The following is an 18,545-nucleotide window of genomic DNA, read 5'->3' as shown; positions in this document are numbered from 1 at the left end:
GCCACCAGAAAGCTACTAGAGTTAATCAATGAATTTGGTAAAGTTGCAGGATTCAAAATTAATGCACAGAAATCTCTTGCATTCCTATACACTAATGATGAAAAATCTGAAAGAGAAATTAAGGAAACAGTTCCATTTACATATGCAACAAAAAGAATAAAATACCTAGGAATAAACCTACCTGGAGAGACAAAAGACCTGTAATGCAGAAAATTGTAAGACACTTATGAAAGAAATTAAAGATGATATCAACAGATGGAGAGATAGACCATGTTCTTGGACTGGAAGGATCAATATTGTGAAAATGACTATACTACCCAAAGCAATCTACAGATTCGATGCAATCCCTATCAAATTACCAGTGGCATCTTTTACAGAACTAGAACAAAAAATCTTAAAATTTGTATGGAGACACAGAAGACCCCGAATAGCCGAAGCAGTGTTGAGGGAAACAAACGGAGCTTGAGGAATCAGACTCCCTGACTTCAGACTACACTACAAAGCTACAGTAATCAAGACAATATGGTACTGGCACAAAGACAGAAATACAGACCAATGGAACAGGATAGAAAGCCCAGAGATAAACCCACGCACCTATGGTCAACTAATCTATGACAAAGGAGGCAAGGATATACAATGGAGAAAAGACAGTCTCTTCAATAAGTGGTGCTGGGAAAACTGGACAGCTACATGTAAAAGAAGGAAATTAGAACACTCCCTAACACCATACACAAAAATAAACTCAAAATGGATTAGACACCTAAATGTAAGACTGAACACTATAAAACTCTTAGAGGAAAACATACGAAGAACACTCTTTGACATAAATCACAGCAAGATCTTTTATGATCCACCTCCTAGAGTAATTGAAATAAAAACAAAAATAAACAAATGGACCTAATGAAACTTAAAAGCTTTTGCACAGCAAAGGAAACCATAAACAAGACAAAAAGACAACGCTCAGAATGGGAGAAAATATTTGCAAATGAATCAACGGACAAAGGATTAATCTCCAAAATATATAAACAGCTCATGCAGCTCAACATTAAAAAAACAAACAACCCAATCCAAAAATGGGCAGAAGACCTAAATAGACATTTCTCCAAAGAAGACATACAGATGGCCAAGAAGCACATCACGAAGTATTAGAGAAATGCAAATCAAAACTACAATGAGGTATCACCTCACACCAGTTAGAATGGGCATCATCAGAAAATCTACAAACAACAAATGCTGGAGAGGGTGTGGAGAAAAAGGAACCCTCTTACACTGTTGGTGGGAATGTAAATTGATACAGCCACTATGGAGAACAGTGTGGAGGTTCCGTAAAAAACTAAAAATAGAATTACCATATGACCCAGCAATCCCACTACTGGGCATATACCCAGAGAAAACCATAATTCAAAAAGACACATGCACTCCAATGTTCATTCCAGCACTATTTACAATAGCCAGGTCATGGAAGCAACCTAAATGCCCACTGACAGACGAATGTATAAAGAAAATGTGGTACATATATACAATGGAATATTACTCAGCCATAAAAAGTAACGAAATTGGGTAATTTGTAGAGTTGTGTATGCATCTGGAGGCTGTCATACGGAGTGAAGTAAGTCAGAAAGAGCAAAACAAATACTGTATATTAACGCATATATGTGGAACCTAGAAAATGGTACAGATGAACCAGTTTGCAGAGCAGAAATTGAGACACAGATGTAGAGAACAAACGTATGGACGCCAAGTGGGGAAAGCGGTGGGGGGTGAGGGTTGTGGTGTGATGAATTTGGAGATTGGGATTGACATGTATACACTGATGTGTATAAAATGGATGACTAATAAGAAAAAATTAGAAGTAAACATTAAAAAAATAGCAAAGAGGACACACCACATAAATACAACTAAAGCATAAAATGAAGGAATTGAGAACAAACATAGCAGTCATATCAATAACTGTGAATGGGCTTAACAAACCTATTAAAAGAAAAAGATCTTCAAATTAGTTCATAAAGCAAAATCCAAGTCTACGTTGTATATAACAGACACATCTAAAACAGTGATTCAAAAAGGCTAAAAGTCAAGAGATGGGGAAAGATATTTTGAGCAAATTAAAAACAATAAAAAAGCAGGTATTATGATCCTAATATCAAAATATAATTCAAAACACATTAAACAAGATTAAAAAGGATATTTTATAATGCAAAAAGGCATAATTCACAATAAAAATATGTTATGAATATCTACATACCAAATAACACAGAAAGTACTGTATAAAGTAGAAACTACAGGAGATGCAAGGAAAAGTAGAAAAACACTAATAACAGTAGATTTTAACACACCATTCTCAGTGCAAGACAGGTCAAGTGACCAAAAATAAGTAAGAATATAGAAAATCTAAACAGCATGATCAATAAAGTAGAGCTTATGGATATACAGCAAACAGTAAACGCTGATAACAGAGAATATATCTCTTTCTCAGTGCACATGAACCATCTTCTTTCCATGTGCATGCGTGCGTGTGTGCGTGTGTGTGATGAGGACACTTAAATCTACCCTCTTAGCAAGTTTTAAGTATCCAACACAGTATTGTTAACTATTGTCATCACGCTGTAACTAGATCTCCAGAACTAATTTATCTTGCAAAACTGAAACGTTGTACCCTGCGACCAACAACTCCCCATTATATAAATGTATTCTTCAAAAATGTCACCATCGTGAAAGGAAAGAAAACCCTGAACATTAGAGAAATGACAACTAAATGCAATACATGATCCTGAACTGGATCCCACACTGAAGGGGAAAAATACTATAAAGGAGATAATTGGGACAATTAACAAAATTGGAATATGAACTATAGATTAAAGTTTCAATGTTTAATTTCCTGAATTTGATCACAATTACGAGCACATCTTTTTTCTGAAGAAACACACACTAACGTATTAGAGGTAAAGAGGAATGATTTCTGCAATGTAATCTCAAATGTTCAGGAAAAAAATGGGTGTGTGCAGGTTGTGTGTGTGTGTGTGTGTGTGTGTCTGGAGAGAGAGAGAGAGTAAGGAGAGAGAGAAAAAATGATTTTAAAAAATGACAATTAGTGAATCTGGGTAAAAGTAGTACATAGGGTTTCTCTGTATTATTTTTGTAACATTTCCATAAATATGATTTTTTTTAGGTCTTAAAAGCTAGTGGGAAAAAAAGCTGACTTAATTACACTTGCATTTTCTTTTCTCCCCCTACTGAGCCCATTAAGTTGACATGAAATTACCTGACAAAAAGACTCATACTCCATTTTCCCAACTTTGCCACAATGACTAAGAAACAATTCCAGTTTTTACTTATTAGCTCCTTAGTTTATAAACCACAAGGGGTTTAGTCTTTTTTTCCCCCTGAAGTCATAAATTGCCTTCCATGCCCTTCCCTAATGAACTATGATGACTTTATAACACATTTCATTTTAAAAAGTACATTGTTTTCTTAAGTATTGTCACCCTTTCTTCTCCTTACCCTAAATCAGATTTATCTTTCTAAACAAAGACATTAGGAAACATATCTCAGTACACAGTAAAATGGAATCCCCATGTAATACCAATTATTCCTCTTTAACATAACTTTGGCTTTTAAAAACATTTTCCATAGCCATAATTTCACAAAGTCCTATTCAGCTTAATTCTAGGCAAGTCAAATAACCTCCCAGCTATTTTCTTTCAGTCCTGAATTCTCCTCACTCCTCACCAGACTCCACAATGATATTAGAATTCTTTTCTAAAGGTAGGATTTTGTTGGGCTCGTTCAGAGATTCTCAGGAGCTCTAAGTGTCTTTGTGTAAAATCCAAAACTCTCAGTATGTACTTCTAGGCCCTCCACTAACTTCATACTCTACTCTAATCACTTAATACAATCCATTCAGGCAAATCCTTTCAGTCAGACAAACATACTTATGAGCACTGCCTATGATTTGCTTGCTTCCAACTCAATGCCTTTTATTTATATTATGTCTCATCTTAAGAGTCCTTCTTCCTTGTCTCTATCATGTCATGCTTTTCCCCTACTTCATAATCATGCTCAAAATTCCAGTGCCTAGAAAGATGTCTCTGGCTAATTTTCCAATCAATTCATCCACTCCTGTTCCGTCTTAGCACTTTTACACAGAGCTCCTAAAGGTAATATTTGTGCACAAATTTATCTTGTACATCTTCTGTGAGGTATGAACATGTGGATATTCCTTTCCCTACTAGACTGTAATTCCCAGATAGAATAACAAGTAGATAAAGAGATAGGTTCCATAACTATTTACTTTCCATTCTCATAGACCTAACTGTAATATGGATGAAAGTGTAATGGCCTGAGAAGTAACAGAAAATTGTACAGATCTCCGTAACTATGAGAAAATCATAAAGACAATCTACCTCAGGTAGCTAAAAAATATACCTACCTTCTATTTCTTGCCCAATAGAAAGTCCAGCCCATTTTCGCTGTAAAATAAGAGAAAAAAAGACACTTAACACAAAATCAATCAAAGTTAGAGAAATGAGGAAAAGAGGATTTCTTTGAATTTCATTAACACATTCCCAGACCAAAACATGGCTGCTAAGTGTTGAATTGTGTCTCACAAAACGATTTGTTGAAGTCTTAGCCCCCGACCCCTGTGAATGTGACCATATTTGGAAATAGGGTCTTTGCAGATGAAATCAAGGTAAGATGAGGTCATATCAAATTAAGGTAGACCCTAAGCCAATATGGCTTCCTTATAAGAAAAGGACACAGCACATGGGGAGAACGTCATGTGACAATGAAGGCAGAGACTGAAGGGATATATCTACCAGTCAATGAACATCAAGGATTGTCTGCAACACCAGAAGCTAAGCACGGAACAGATTTTTCCCTAGTGCCTTCAGAGAGAGCCTGGCCCTGCTGACACCTTGACTTCAGACTTCCAGCCTTCAGAACTGTGAGAGAATACATTTCTGTTGTTTTAAGCCACCCAGTTTGTGGTACTTTGTTACAGCCACCCTAGGAAACATATGCTATAGTTTATTTATGCCTGAACATCTATCCTCAAAACATATAAAGCTTGCCTTTTTACAGTAAAGCTGGCACCACTGAATAGCATGCTCCTTTGCATAATATAATGCTCCTGAAAGACTTCGTAGTATCAGATATTCCAGCGTTCTAAATGTACTGTGCATAGTTATACTGTTTGATACAGTAGCACAAAAAGAAAGATGTTCAATTCATGAAAACTAAATTAAAACTTATCAGATAATCTATACTGAAACCCAAGCAGGGATTCAAATCATTAGATGGTCATGACTGTTCTTTGTGTACCAGCCAAAAGAGTGTCAGGCATTTAGCTTTAGCTTCTCCCCAGTACCTACTGGCAAGAATGTACGGAGGCAGGACAGATTGTGTTCAGGCCGGAATTCAAGACTGGCTTGGTACAGATTCAAAATTAGCAGTTATTGACAAAACTCCAAAGAACAGTGAGAAAAATAATTTTTGACCGGAAATCAAAAGTTTGTCTGCTCATCTGAACTTTGTGGGTTTTGTGGTGGGTAGTTAAGAAGATGCTGCGTTTTGAGTATGTGCAACACGTGCTCTACCTTCCAGCTTTCTTACCGCCTCTCCACCCTTCACCTCTCTCTTCTGTAGTACCCCATCCCACTTCTGGCCAACTGAAAATTTAGTAGCATACTGGTTAAGCCCAGACTTTGGGTCACAAAGCAGCCACAATTAGGTTCTATACCCAGAGACAGTCTCAAGAATGATAAAAAACAGGATCTATCATTTGGGGTTGTTAAGAGAATTAAATGAGTGAACACAGGCAAAAGCACTTAGAATAGCACTTGGCCTATAGTAAATGTTGGGAAAATTTTTTTAAAGCAGAGACAAGGAAAAATAGTGAGAAACCCCATTTCTGGCCAGCAGAATCTCAAATGCAGCTCTGTAAAAGCTGGTTAACTCTAGAATATTCCAAACCTTTGATCTATATGAAGCAAATGCGAAAGGTAGTCCTGATATTGGAGAGGCATCTGAACAGAGAAAAAGGGAAGAGTGAGTGATCATTTCCCATAATTTGTGAGGGATTCAAGAGATCTTTAATAGGTCCCTAACAAGTGTTTGATCTCCTTCCTTAAACCTCCAGGTGTGGGAGGGCAGGAATCAATGCTTATCAGCATACTACAAGGAGGTAAAGGTTGCATTTGCATTGTTTAGGACTGTGGACCAGCAGCATGAGTAAGGTGACAAGGGAGAAAAGGATACAGACTCCTACTGGTGAGGCTCCTACATTATATATTATGTGCCTGCAATAGTGCTAGGCAATTTCCCCTCCACAGAATCCACCAACAGTTATAAAGTAATAAAGTAATCATAAAGAATCATATTCTTTAGTCTAACATCATTGCTTTTTTTTTTTTTTTTTTTTTTGCGGTACACGGGCCTCTCACTGTTGTGGCCTCTCCCGTTGCGGAGCACAGGCTCCGGACGCGCAGGCTCAGCGGCCATGGCTCACGGGCCTAGCCGCTCCGCGGCATGTGGGATCTTCTCAGACCAGGGCACGAACCCGTGCCCCCTGCATCGGCAGGCGGACTCTCAACCACTGCACCACCAGGGAAGCCCGACATCATTGCATTTTTAAATCACTATTAGATGTCAATTTTAGAAGTAAATGCTATTTTTATATATTTTATACCTTTTCTGTTACCCTGTGAGCTAACATTAAAATAACCTGACACTTTGATACCTGATATCACTGCAGAATTCTTTTAAATTAGGGGGAAAAAGTGAAGGCAATATAAGGTAGACATAGTAAAACTTGGCAATTAAGAATATATCTTTTAATTCCTTACCTAATACCTAGATGGTTTTCCTCAATATGAATCAATACAGTTACAGCGTGACACAGCTTGCTTTAAATGAAGTGATTCTTCTATGACTTTCAAGAATAGAAGAGAATAAATTCCTGAGTTACCTGAGGTAAGCTGAATGCAATGCTCCCTGGAACCACAGATGGGTGGGTCCTCAGTGTAAATGTGTACCTGTGGTTGGGGGAGGTCCTCACCATCACGTGCCTAAAGGACAGAAACACAGTCAATACTCCACGTCAAAGGAAATAAAGAACATCAATTCCAAATGTGCTAATTTCCAACAAACAATGCTTGATGAGTACTGGGTAGAAACATGGCATTATATGAGTCCTGAAGAAACAGGACCACAAATTTCATTTCCAAAAATTGTCAACAATTTAAAATGTCTTCCAGGAATAAGGACCGCCTCGGGCCAAACAGACATCAAGCAGAATCAGGACCAAGTTCAAGAGAGTACATACCATCCAAAACAACAATGTCATTGCATTTCCAGTTTACATAAAACTGAAGACAGTGATTTACTTGATATTAAGTAAAAATTAAATGAATTTCCTCTCCTGAGACTTATTTCACATTCTAACTAGACTAAAGGAAGGAGAACCGAAGATGGAATAAAGCCAGGATATAGCAGTCAAAAAAAAAGTTAGTTTTTAGGACTATTCATTAAAACTCTTTGCAGATTCCCACAACAGGTTGAAATACTAACAGCCTGTAAAATTAAAAAGGTGGTAAAAATGAAAAAATTTCACAAAATATATCAGCTTCCATATAGATTATCAATATTTACTATTTCAAAGCATTTTGTGCTAATTCACCCTGCTCAGAAGTTACCTGTAAACAGATGAACTATAGTTATCTCATGATCATCTCCTATACCAAGAAACTACCAAGGACTGTGTGTGAGATAGAAGTTTCAAACTCTGCTACAATAGCACTATCTTTTTAAAAATTATCTTTTAGAATGCTATAATTTTTTAACTATTAATGGTTAATGTTTCTATACATATCGTTTTGTCAGTAGGACACAAGTTCCTTACATCTACTCTAAGTAACCCCCTCATGTGTACAGTGAACATCTAACACATAAAAGAATTCCATAAGCAAATTCTCACACTGATTGTCTGTAGTCCAGTTTATATGTAGAAAGTTCTATGTTCAACTTAGAATCACAGAATTTTTAGGACTGGAAACAATGTTAATACAATTATGTAGTATAGCCCTTTACTCTGAAGCGGAAAACCACAGAAGATTAGCAATTCAAACCCTGTGAAACTCATGTATTTCTCAGATAGCTTTAGAAACAGAAAAAGGCTCAGTTAAAATCCCACTTCCTTCCTCATTTCCCTAGTCTGCTTTCTGGAACAGCCCCTTCATGTCCTCATCTCCACCAACCTTAGAAGCACATGGATGGCAATGAACTTGGTAGCAGGGTATTTAGAAGTTCTGCCAATGGGTGATGTGAATCAATTAAAATAAATGACAGTGAAAAATGCTTGTAAAGATTCTACAACTGCTGTGCATCTTCCAATTTTCATGTCTCTTGGATTATCATAGTAATAATGATCAAAACAGCTAATATCTATTGAGGACTTATTAATGTGATAGACTCTGTTCTAAGTGCTTTCTTTGTGTGTAACTCAATATTCACAAACACCCTGAGGAAGATAGTACCATCATCCCCATTTTACAGATTAGGACACTGAGGCACAGGGTAAATAACTTACCCATGGGTCACCCAGTTTATAATTGGCAGAACAGGATCCAAACTCAGACAATCTGACCCAAAGCCAAAAACCTAATGACTACGCTATATATGATTCATATATCCAGTATGTTTAGTTCTGCTAAGAAAACCAATGGAAAAATAAAGTTATATATAAAAAACTATGTATCATTTAGAAAACATTTATCAAAATTTGATACAGTAAATACATGACTCTTTCTCATCTCCCATTTTCCAATTCAGCAAGAGGAATTAAAAAATTATACTCAAACGTTTCCCAAATAAGTAAATTCATTAATTAAATAAGGACTCTCTAGAAGTTTCTAAAATACCATTTAGCAAGTTAGAAGAAAACAAAGTCAGATACTCACTGGCCAGACTGGAAATCCTTTTCATTCACAACTGCACAGTTAGTTAAAGATAATTCATCTGTAGGACATCTTGCAGCTTGCATACTCTGTAAGAATCAATGATTAGGAAAATAAAATTAAGTCACCTTTTATTTTCTTAAAGAATATTTTATGCTTCCCTGTCCTCTATTCCCCATCACCTGTAGTAAACACTTACTGTTTTTGACCCCCAGCACCCCTTCCTCTGTGGTAACAGTAAACCCTGCCTTTCGGAAACTGCTCCCTCCCCATTCCATGTGCTTTTGTGGGCCGGCCAATCACAGCACACGTGCAATCACACAGAGTACTATTCCATCCACGGGACTTTATATAGACAGGCGCTAGAAGAAAGGCACTCTCCTTCTCACCACCACCACACGAAGGAAGCCTTTCTGCTCTAAAAGAAGAAAACTATCGCAGAGAAAGCAAAGGTGACAGAGACACAGACAGACACTTTGAGACTCAGACCTGACAACGAAGTTAAAACCCTTGAGACCAGTTCTGAAAGTCGGTTGAGTCAATAAACTCTTTTTTGCTCAAGCTTATTTGAGTTGGTTTTCCATTTCTTCCAAAAAAAAAAAAAAAAAAGATTTTGACATAAAAATGCAATGATGTAAATTCAATACATTTGATAAAGTATATCGTGAAAAAGTATCTCCTCATAAGAGATCTCAAGTGGCTATGAACCATTTCTCCTACAGACTAAGAAAAGCTATCTTCCAAATACCTCCCAACAAAAATAATTACAGGTATATTTAAAATAAAATAGCAATTAACAGTCCTTTTGATCAACATTGATCAACAGCTACTAGTAAAACATTCCTTCATATAATGTATGTAACCAATAATCCTTCCACCATCCTCTAGGGTTTCCTAGTTATTGAAATATGACACTCATAGTCTGTTTATGACTAATGTACTCACTCTTCAAACCTCAAGCCAAAGCTGATTCTTCTTAAATTTGTCTCCCAAATACAAATTTATAGAGGAAAATAAATTACTCTTTGCCTTGCTTTTGTTTTTAATAAAAGGCTAGTTTCAATACAGCTACCCCAGTTGTTCAGTGCAGTGGTCTCGAAAGTGGGATATGTGCACCTGAAGGGTTTGCAGGATAATCCTTTGGGGTATAAGAAGAAAATATCAGTTCTTCTATTTATATTTATTTATACCCATTTTTATTAAAGATGAACCCCATGCTAAGTGTATATTCTGCCTTAAGATATAACCTATATAAAGTCTTCATAATCTGCCAGGCCTTTAAAAATTCAGTATTCACAGCAAGAGAGAAACTTCTCTAATTTTTCCACCTATGTTTAAAGTCACATCCTATTGAATCTAGCAATTCACAGAATTGTATTAAAGTTAAATAACTGTTGAAACTGCTAAGGTTTCCTGAGAGAAAAGACAAGAAGCTATGACCCACAGTAAAAATGACTAAAATGATACATAGAAAATAAAATGGTGACAAACTAGTATTCTTTTATTGGTAAATATAGCCAAAATCTCTTAGAAAACTCTAAAGAGCTGAAGGTATCAGGACATATTATAGAGTGTAGGAGGTCTGCTATATAGTTGAATCAAAATATAGTTATTTCTTTCATTTTAGAAGATTTGCTAGGTAATTGCAAAACACACCAAGAACTACAATTTTGTGTCACTAAAGGAAAGATGTACTGAAAAAAATACAGTCTAAACTATAAATGAAACAATATGCTTTATGGGAAAACTGTAACCACTGATGGAAGGGCTGTTTTGACTGGAATAAAAAGAATAATTCCAGAATAAAGTTACAAAGACAGCACATTAAGTGAAAGTTGTTTACTGTTTCATTCACAGGTAAACTGTTGCTGCATATAAGTCAGAGCCAAAGGTGTGCACGTGTCCTTCAGGATGTCACTGAGGTCAACTTTATCAAAACAAGACCCTTACAATATAGAATCTTTCCTACACTCTGTAAAAGGCCAGGAAGCAGCATCAAATCTTTTTTTTTTTTTTTGTAAACCATATAGGGATTCACTGATTACCAAAAGGTAAAGTGCTACCAAGATATTAAAAAAAAGAAAACAAAGAAGAAAGAAAAAGAAAAGAAAAATTCACTTTGCTCCTACAAGATAAAAATGAACAAAAACAAAAAGGAAAAAATACCTTGTGCTAATGAATAGAGCATTTCAAAAATGGTTACTTAGAAACATTTCCATTGCTAAGCGATTCTGCTATTGAAAACAATGTATATTACCTAAAAACAAGCAAAAAATAAAAACTCTCATATCTGCATGCTTTAAAAAGTTAGAAACAAAATTTTCTAATCTTTAAAAAAATCATCCAAATGATTTTTCAATGATCTTTGAACCCGTTTATTAGTACTATAAAAGTACAATACATTCTGATTAGTCTGCAAGAAAAACTAATAGATGGAAATTTACCAACCACATTTCACACATTTCAATGAAACATTTCCATAAATGGTAGACAATCTGGGGGAATTTCAAAAGTACAGCTAAATTTCCCCCATTCTTATCTATGCTTTGATGGCCATTAAAATCAAGTAACAAAACCCCCCTAAATTTAGGGCTTCCCTGGTGGCACAGTGGTTAGGAATACGTCTGCCAATGCAGGGGACATGGGTTTGAGCCCTGGTCTGAGAAGATCCCACATGCCTCAAAGCAACTAAGCCCATGCACCACCATTACTAAGCCTGTGCTCTAGAGTCCGTGAGCCACAACTACTGAGCCCGCATGGCACAACTACTGAAGCCCGCAGGCCTAGAGCCCGTGCTCCGCAACAAGAGAAGACACCGCAATGAGAAGCCTGCACACTGCAATGAAGAGTAGCCCCCGCTCGACACAACTAGAGAAAGCCTGCGCACAGCAACGGAGACCCAACGCAGCCAAAAATAAATAAATAAATTTATTTTTAAAAAAAACCTGAATTTAGAAATAGACCTCTGAATAGTTGTATCACAAAATATTAAACCAAGTTTTTAAAGAATAGTAAAGCATCACTTTGCTTTCTGAATTATTAATAAATAAAATTAAGAGAATTTTCTACAGTTCATCTTTAGCTCATCCTTTTTCTTTTTTGTGTATGTTTTACTATGTATATAAACTATTAGTGTATCACTTAAAAATAAATAGATATATATACTACGGATATAGGATCAAAACATTTTTTTGTGTATGAGATCTATGAAATCACTAATTTAGAACATGACACAAATAAGGTCTAGGTCATAAGTTTGATTTCCAAATGAGACACTATTTTTGCCCACGGTCACTGTTTGACCAGCCACCTGACCAAAATGTGCAGAACTTTGTTTCCCTCTTACCCTGGGGTCTCTCTCACCTACAAGCTTCTTTCTCTCTCTCTCTTTTTTTTTTTTCCAATATTTTAACCCCGAGGCCCTGCAAAATCCAGAACTGCTTTCTATGACATTCAAGTTCTTTTTTTTTATCCTATAAATTTATTTATTTTTGGCTGCATTGGGTCTTCGTTGCTGCGCTCAGGCTTTCTCTAATTGTAGCGAGCGGAGGCTACTCTTCGTTGTGGTGCACAGCTTCTCGTTGCGGTGGCTTCTCTTGTTGCAGAGCACAGGCTCTAGGTGTGTGGGCTTCAGTAGTTGCAGCTCGCAGGCTCTAGAGCGCAGGCTCAGTAGTTGTGGCACGCACACGGGCTTAGTTGCTCCACAGCATGAGGGATCTTCCTGGACCAGGGCTCAAACCTGTGTCCCCTACATTAGCAGGCAGATTCTTAACCACTACGCCACCAGGGAAGTCCCACTTCTTTCTCTTATATTCCTCTCTTCCCTAACTCTGAGCCCCTTGTCCAGCCAACTCCTACTTATTCTACAATTTCTCAGCTCAGACATTACATTTTCTAGAAGACCTTCCTAGATATCTTCTCCTCCTGTAAGATAAAGGTCAAATGGAAGAATTTAACTGTATTTTTATTGTCTGTTTACACCGCATAAAAGACATAAGGTTCTCAAGGACTGAGACTACATCTTGCTCGGATCTATGGTTCCCAGGGCTAAGACAGGGCATGGCACACAGTCAGCGCTCATTAAACATTTGTTGAATAAACGAACTTACAGATCAATACAATCTATCCCAACTACAGAATAAACAATTCAAAGAACATGGACACAAAGGACATTTCAAGGTTACTTAGGAAGTGATATAATTTAAATAAAATTATCTAATAGTTCAAAATTACACAGAATTGATATACCCAAAGTTATTTAAAAATTTACAAAATGCTAAATTAACCTTTTCATTTGTAAACTTGTTTACTTGTCAAGGAGTTGGTGTCCTTCAAAAAAGAGTGAAAAAATCTGTAAAAGTCATCTGGCTGGCCAACTAAAACAGATGCTGTGAGCAAAAGGCGTCCCTACTGGAGTCTAGAAGCATCTGTGTTTTTATGGTAAGCCAAGCACAGTATCTCATTTTCTCATCAAAATGTAAGACCCTATAAATAGTAGCTGTTTACTTATAACAATAATGCCAAGGGAACATTCCACAATTTTTCTAACACTGACCTTGCCTCTAGGAAACAATGATAAAAGCCCAGCCACGACGGCCACATAGCTATTATGAAATGAAAATACGAAACTGACAGGCAAATTTATATAAGTTTAGTTATCTGAGGTACTAGAATATTTAACTATCTGAAGGCTATAAAATGTTTTCATTAACAACTTGAAATGTAAAAAATCATTAACTCATTGCTACACAAAAGAATGAAAATCTCAACAAATCTTTAATGGAAACTTCAGCAGGAGTAATTATATCATTACTTTGAACCCTCTTGCACTGTTGCTGGGAATGTAAATTGATACAGCCATTATGCAGGTTCCTTAAAACACTAAAAATAGAATTACCATATGACCCAGCAATCCCACTACTGGGCATATACCCAGAGAAAACCATAATTCAAAAGACACATGCACCCCAATGTTCATTACAGCACTATTTCCAATAGCCAGGACATGGAAGCAACCTAAATGTCCATCAACAGAGGAATGGATACAGAAGATGTGGTACATATATACAATGGAATATTACTCAACCATAAAAAGGAATGAAATTGGGTCATCTGTAGAGACGTGGATGGACCTAAAGAGTGTCATACAGAGTGAAGTAAGTCACAAAGAGAAAAACAAATATCGTATTAACACATATATGTGGAATCTAGAAAAATGGTATAGATGATCTTTTTTTTTTAATAAATTTATTTATTTATTTTTGGCTGCTTTGGTTCTTCGTTGCTGTGTGCGGCTGTCTCTAGCTGCAGCAAGCAGGGGTTACTCTCTGTTGCGGTGCACGGGCTTCTCATTGCAGTGGCTTCTCTTGTTGCGGAGCACGGGCTTTAGGTGCACAGGCTTCAGTAGTTGTGGCACGTGGGCTCCGTAGTTGTGGCTCACGGGCTCTAGAGCGCAGGCTCAGTAGTTGTGGCGCACGGGCTTAGTTACTCTGCGGCATATGGGATCTTCCCAGACCAGGGCTTGAACCCATGTCCCCTGCACTGGCAGGCGGACTCTTTAACCACTGCACCACCAGGGAAGCCCGATATAGATGATCTTATTTGCAAAGTAGAAACAGAGACACAGACATAGAGAACAAACGTATGGATACCAAGGGGGCAAGGGGGTTGGGTGGGATGAATTGGACGATTAGGACTGACATATATACACTATTGATACTATGTATAAAATAGATAACTAATGAGAACCTACTGTTTAGCACAGGGAACTCTACTCAGTGCTCTTTGGTGACCTAAATGGGAAGGAAATCCAAAAGAGAGGGGATATATGTGTACGTATAGCTGATTCACTTTGCTGTACAGCAGAAACTAAAACATTGTAAAGCAACTATACTCCAGTGAAAATTTTAAAAATACTCCTTTCTTTTCCAACTACATATCTGCATGAGACAACAGATTGAATGCAGATGCAGATGTGTGAGAATTACAGCTGTCTTCTAAGTCAGAGATTTGCAAAAATGTAAAACAGTGCCACTCACTATTTTTTTTTTTTTTGCCTTGGAAACTATAGTTATCTTTTCATAAAGATAGGTTCTTTTTTTTTTTTAAACATCTTTATTGGAGTATGATTGCTTTACAATGGTGTGTCAGCCTCTGCTTAAAGATAGGTTCTTTATGATAACCTGTAATGGGCTTTAATGTTATTTTTAAATGACTCAATCAATAAATATTTTTAAAAATTTTAAATATATAATCCTTATGCCAAAGGAAAAAAAAGTTATATCATTACTTATGTGAGAGCCTTTAAAGTGCAGAAAAAGAACTGGCTTCTTCCCATCAAAAAAAAAAAAAATGGGCGGGGGGAGCGGGTAATCAGGACTCCCCTGGGCATCACTGCATAGTTTTCAAATTTAAATAACATACTTTCATCCAAAGGTCCACTTTAAAAATTGGATTTTTAAAATATATGCTTTATTGTTTACCAAAGAACTCAGTAGGGCAAAATAAATAGAAAAAAACAAAGTGTGTAGTACTTGATTATAAGACCTCATTACAGATAACTGCAACACTCATGAATCCATTGGTCTTCTCTATGGTGCTTCAGGCCTAGGTTACATCTCTCTAGAGACACAAATTCCCCCACAGGGAAGGGAAGTAGGACAGAATATACGAACTTGCCCCAGAGCCAGCTTAGCTAACAAGTCTCACTCAATTTTGTGCTTCCTGAAAAATAACATTTTAGAACTGCACTATTCAATAAAGTAACCACTAGACACATATGGTTATTAAAATTAAAACTAATTAAAATTTTAAAATTCAGTTCTTCAGGTGCACTAGTCACATTTCGAGTGCCACATGTGGCTATTAACTGTCACTGAAGAAAGTTTCATTAGATGGTGCTAGTCTAGAGCAGTGTGAGAAAGGCCATCAGTAATCCGTGTCTTCAGGCCTATGGAACCACTCTGCTATAAACTCCTGAAATAATAATTTCTATTAAAATTGTGAAGTCCTGTGGGACTAGAAGTGATGGATAGAAATAAGCTAAATTTGTTATGTCCTATAGTAATCTTGCAAAGAGCACGTAGGGATACCCTTCACATTATCCATCTCAAATCAGTAACTATTCACATAGGTGACATCCCTTAGGGCCTTAAAATTCCATTACAAACTTATATTGAAAAAGAAAAAAAAAAAAAACTGAGCTCCCATTTTGGTTTTTTGAGGGGAAAAAAAAACACAAAGGAAAATATAAAAGGCTGACCAGCACTAAATAGTGGCAAAGATGTGATGCAGTTTCTTATAAGGTTAATGTGACCCAGCAGATCTACCCCTAGTAAAGTTTTAAGTAAAGAGAAATGAAAACATACAGCCACACGACGACTGGTACACAAACGGTCACAGCAAGTTTATTCATAATAGTCAAAAACTGAAATAACATGAAGATCTACCAACAGTTGAATGGATAAACAAATTGTGGTACAGCCATACAATGGAACACTACCCAGCAATTAAAAAGAAACTACCTACTGATATACGCAACAACATGAGTAAACCTCAAAAACATAATGCCAAGTAAAGCCAGATGCTTATATAATATAGGATGACCTCTTTTTTGCATCACCTTGTAATTAGATGAAATCCTGGAAGAGGCAAAATTAATCTAGAGTTACAACCACACACACACACACACAAAATCAGTGATTGCCTGGGGCCGGGGTGAAATGAACAGCAGAAAAGCATGAAGTAATTTTTTGAGATAACAGAAATGTTCTATATCTTGATTGTATTTTATTTTATATAGGTTATACCTCAATAAAGCTGAGAAGTGATGGTCTGATTTTTTAATGGCTGGGCAATCACCAATAATTCCCAGGTAAAGACAGTATAAATGTTCAAACTAGAAAACATAGTTTAGGTACAAGGTACATACACTTATGCAACAAAGACCTAGACCTTGGTACATCTGTACTCAGGTAGGCCTACTGGAAAAGGGAGCTAACTAGGTCTGCAGAACAGATTCAGTTCTCTCCCCAACCAGTCCTCATCCCAGCTGTAGGAATAAACAGAACTAGGAGAATGGCCAGATCTACCTCTAAAGGACAGTCTAAGGTTGCTGACCATATTGGCCTGCTAGTCCTGGGCACAGGATGTGAAAAGAGGAAGTATAAAACCTACAACTCCTGGCATGAATGTCCCATACTAACCATCAGATTGGCAATTCTTCCTCCTGAGAAAAGTAAGATTGTTTGTTTTCCCTGTAATAATTCTTCCACTAAGACGCAAGGGAATTTGATCTAAAGTTCTACTCTCCCTATGGGCAGGAATGGAAACAGGAGGACATAGGAATAAATGCACAACCACCCAAACATACACAAGAGAATTAAATAAAGTATTCTTATTTACTTGATATAGAGTAAATAATAAATCTCAGCTATTATTATGACCATCATAGAGATATTCAGTAAAGAATTATTTGTAATAAAAAAAAAATCACAATCTAAAGCTAAATAAATGCTGTGAATAGGAGCATGGTTAAAAGTATCACAACTATGCAGCCATTTAAAAGGTCAAGGTACCTCTGTATGTACTGACAAAAGAAATGTCCACAATATAGAACTAAGTTTAAAAAAAGAAATAAAATAGCATGCAGAGTAAGTTTTTAATAAAAAAGATGCACACTAAATTAACAGTAGTTACCACTGAGGTGAAACAAGAAGGTATAAATGAAACACCTTCTCTTTTCACAATTCTGAATGGTTGGAACTGTTTTTTACAATAAATAACCCTTATCTTAGGAAAATAATTTTAAATATAGAGAACTTTTATGTACAAAGTTGTCCTCTACAGGTTTACTTTAACGGTGATGAATTAGAAGCAAACTAAAAGTCCTATTTCAAGGTGATGGTTACGAAAACTAAAACATATCCACTTAATTATCATATCCTCATAATATTCAAATCACAGGATAGTATATGTATACATGTATATATATACATATATATAAATTTTACTTTATAGTTTTATTTTTTTAAGTATAGCAAAGCAATTAAATAAAAACACACCAAAATGTAAAAAACAATTGTGATTGGACAATGGGACTATGAGTGATTTATTTTCTTCCTTTCTGCATTTTCCAAGTTAAAAAATATAGATAGCTGCTATTTTACTCCCCAAATTAAAATTTTTGTAGTAAAGTTAATTGATGGTATATTTCATTTCAGACCTCTGTTTCTGCATAGACAGTGATGACCTCACACATTAGGAAAATAACTGGAAGGACATGCTTAATAAAAGGACGCTGTCATTATTCATGAAATATAAGACATGGTCTCATAATTTGCTTATTTTTTTCATAATTCTTTAAAAGTTTTTTCTTCATAATTAAACCATGTAAGTAAATCTAATTCTCTTTGACTACAGTGTGGCAAAGATTTTTGTATATAAATTAAGAAAACATACCTTTTAATAAACTGTAAGAAATTACAAAATATGGTCTGAAACACAGAATCTTTTGATATACAAAGAGTTAAAATTTTATTTATACTGGGCAGATTAACCAATGAGTGAGCATCAAAATGAACACCAAATCAT

The 18,545-nt window shown here is 36.2% G+C and overlaps 1 protein-coding gene across 1 annotated transcript in view; it reads right to left on the bottom strand.

Moving 5' to 3' along the window:
• The window catches only part of NSF (N-ethylmaleimide sensitive factor, vesicle fusing ATPase), a 160,091-nt gene that overhangs the window by 124,738 nt on the left and 16,808 nt on the right, over positions 1 to 18,545 (bottom strand). Inside the window, exons 2-4 of the mRNA XM_081218272.1 lie at positions 8,958 to 9,043; positions 6,968 to 7,067; positions 4,430 to 4,469 (exon numbers count right to left, since the gene is read on the bottom strand). Coding sequence (XP_081074398.1) covers positions 4,430 to 4,469; positions 6,968 to 7,067; positions 8,958 to 9,043 — 226 coding nt within the window. The remainder of the gene's footprint in view (positions 1 to 4,429; positions 4,470 to 6,967; positions 7,068 to 8,957; positions 9,044 to 18,545) is intronic.

Source organism: Mesoplodon bidens (assembly GCF_964165515.1).
Source record: "Mesoplodon bidens genome assembly, chromosome: 19".
NCBI lineage: Eukaryota > Metazoa > Chordata > Mammalia > Artiodactyla > Ziphiidae > Mesoplodon > Mesoplodon bidens.
Note: the sequence above shows the minus strand (reverse complement) of the source record. Positions and strands in the feature narration are given on the sequence as shown.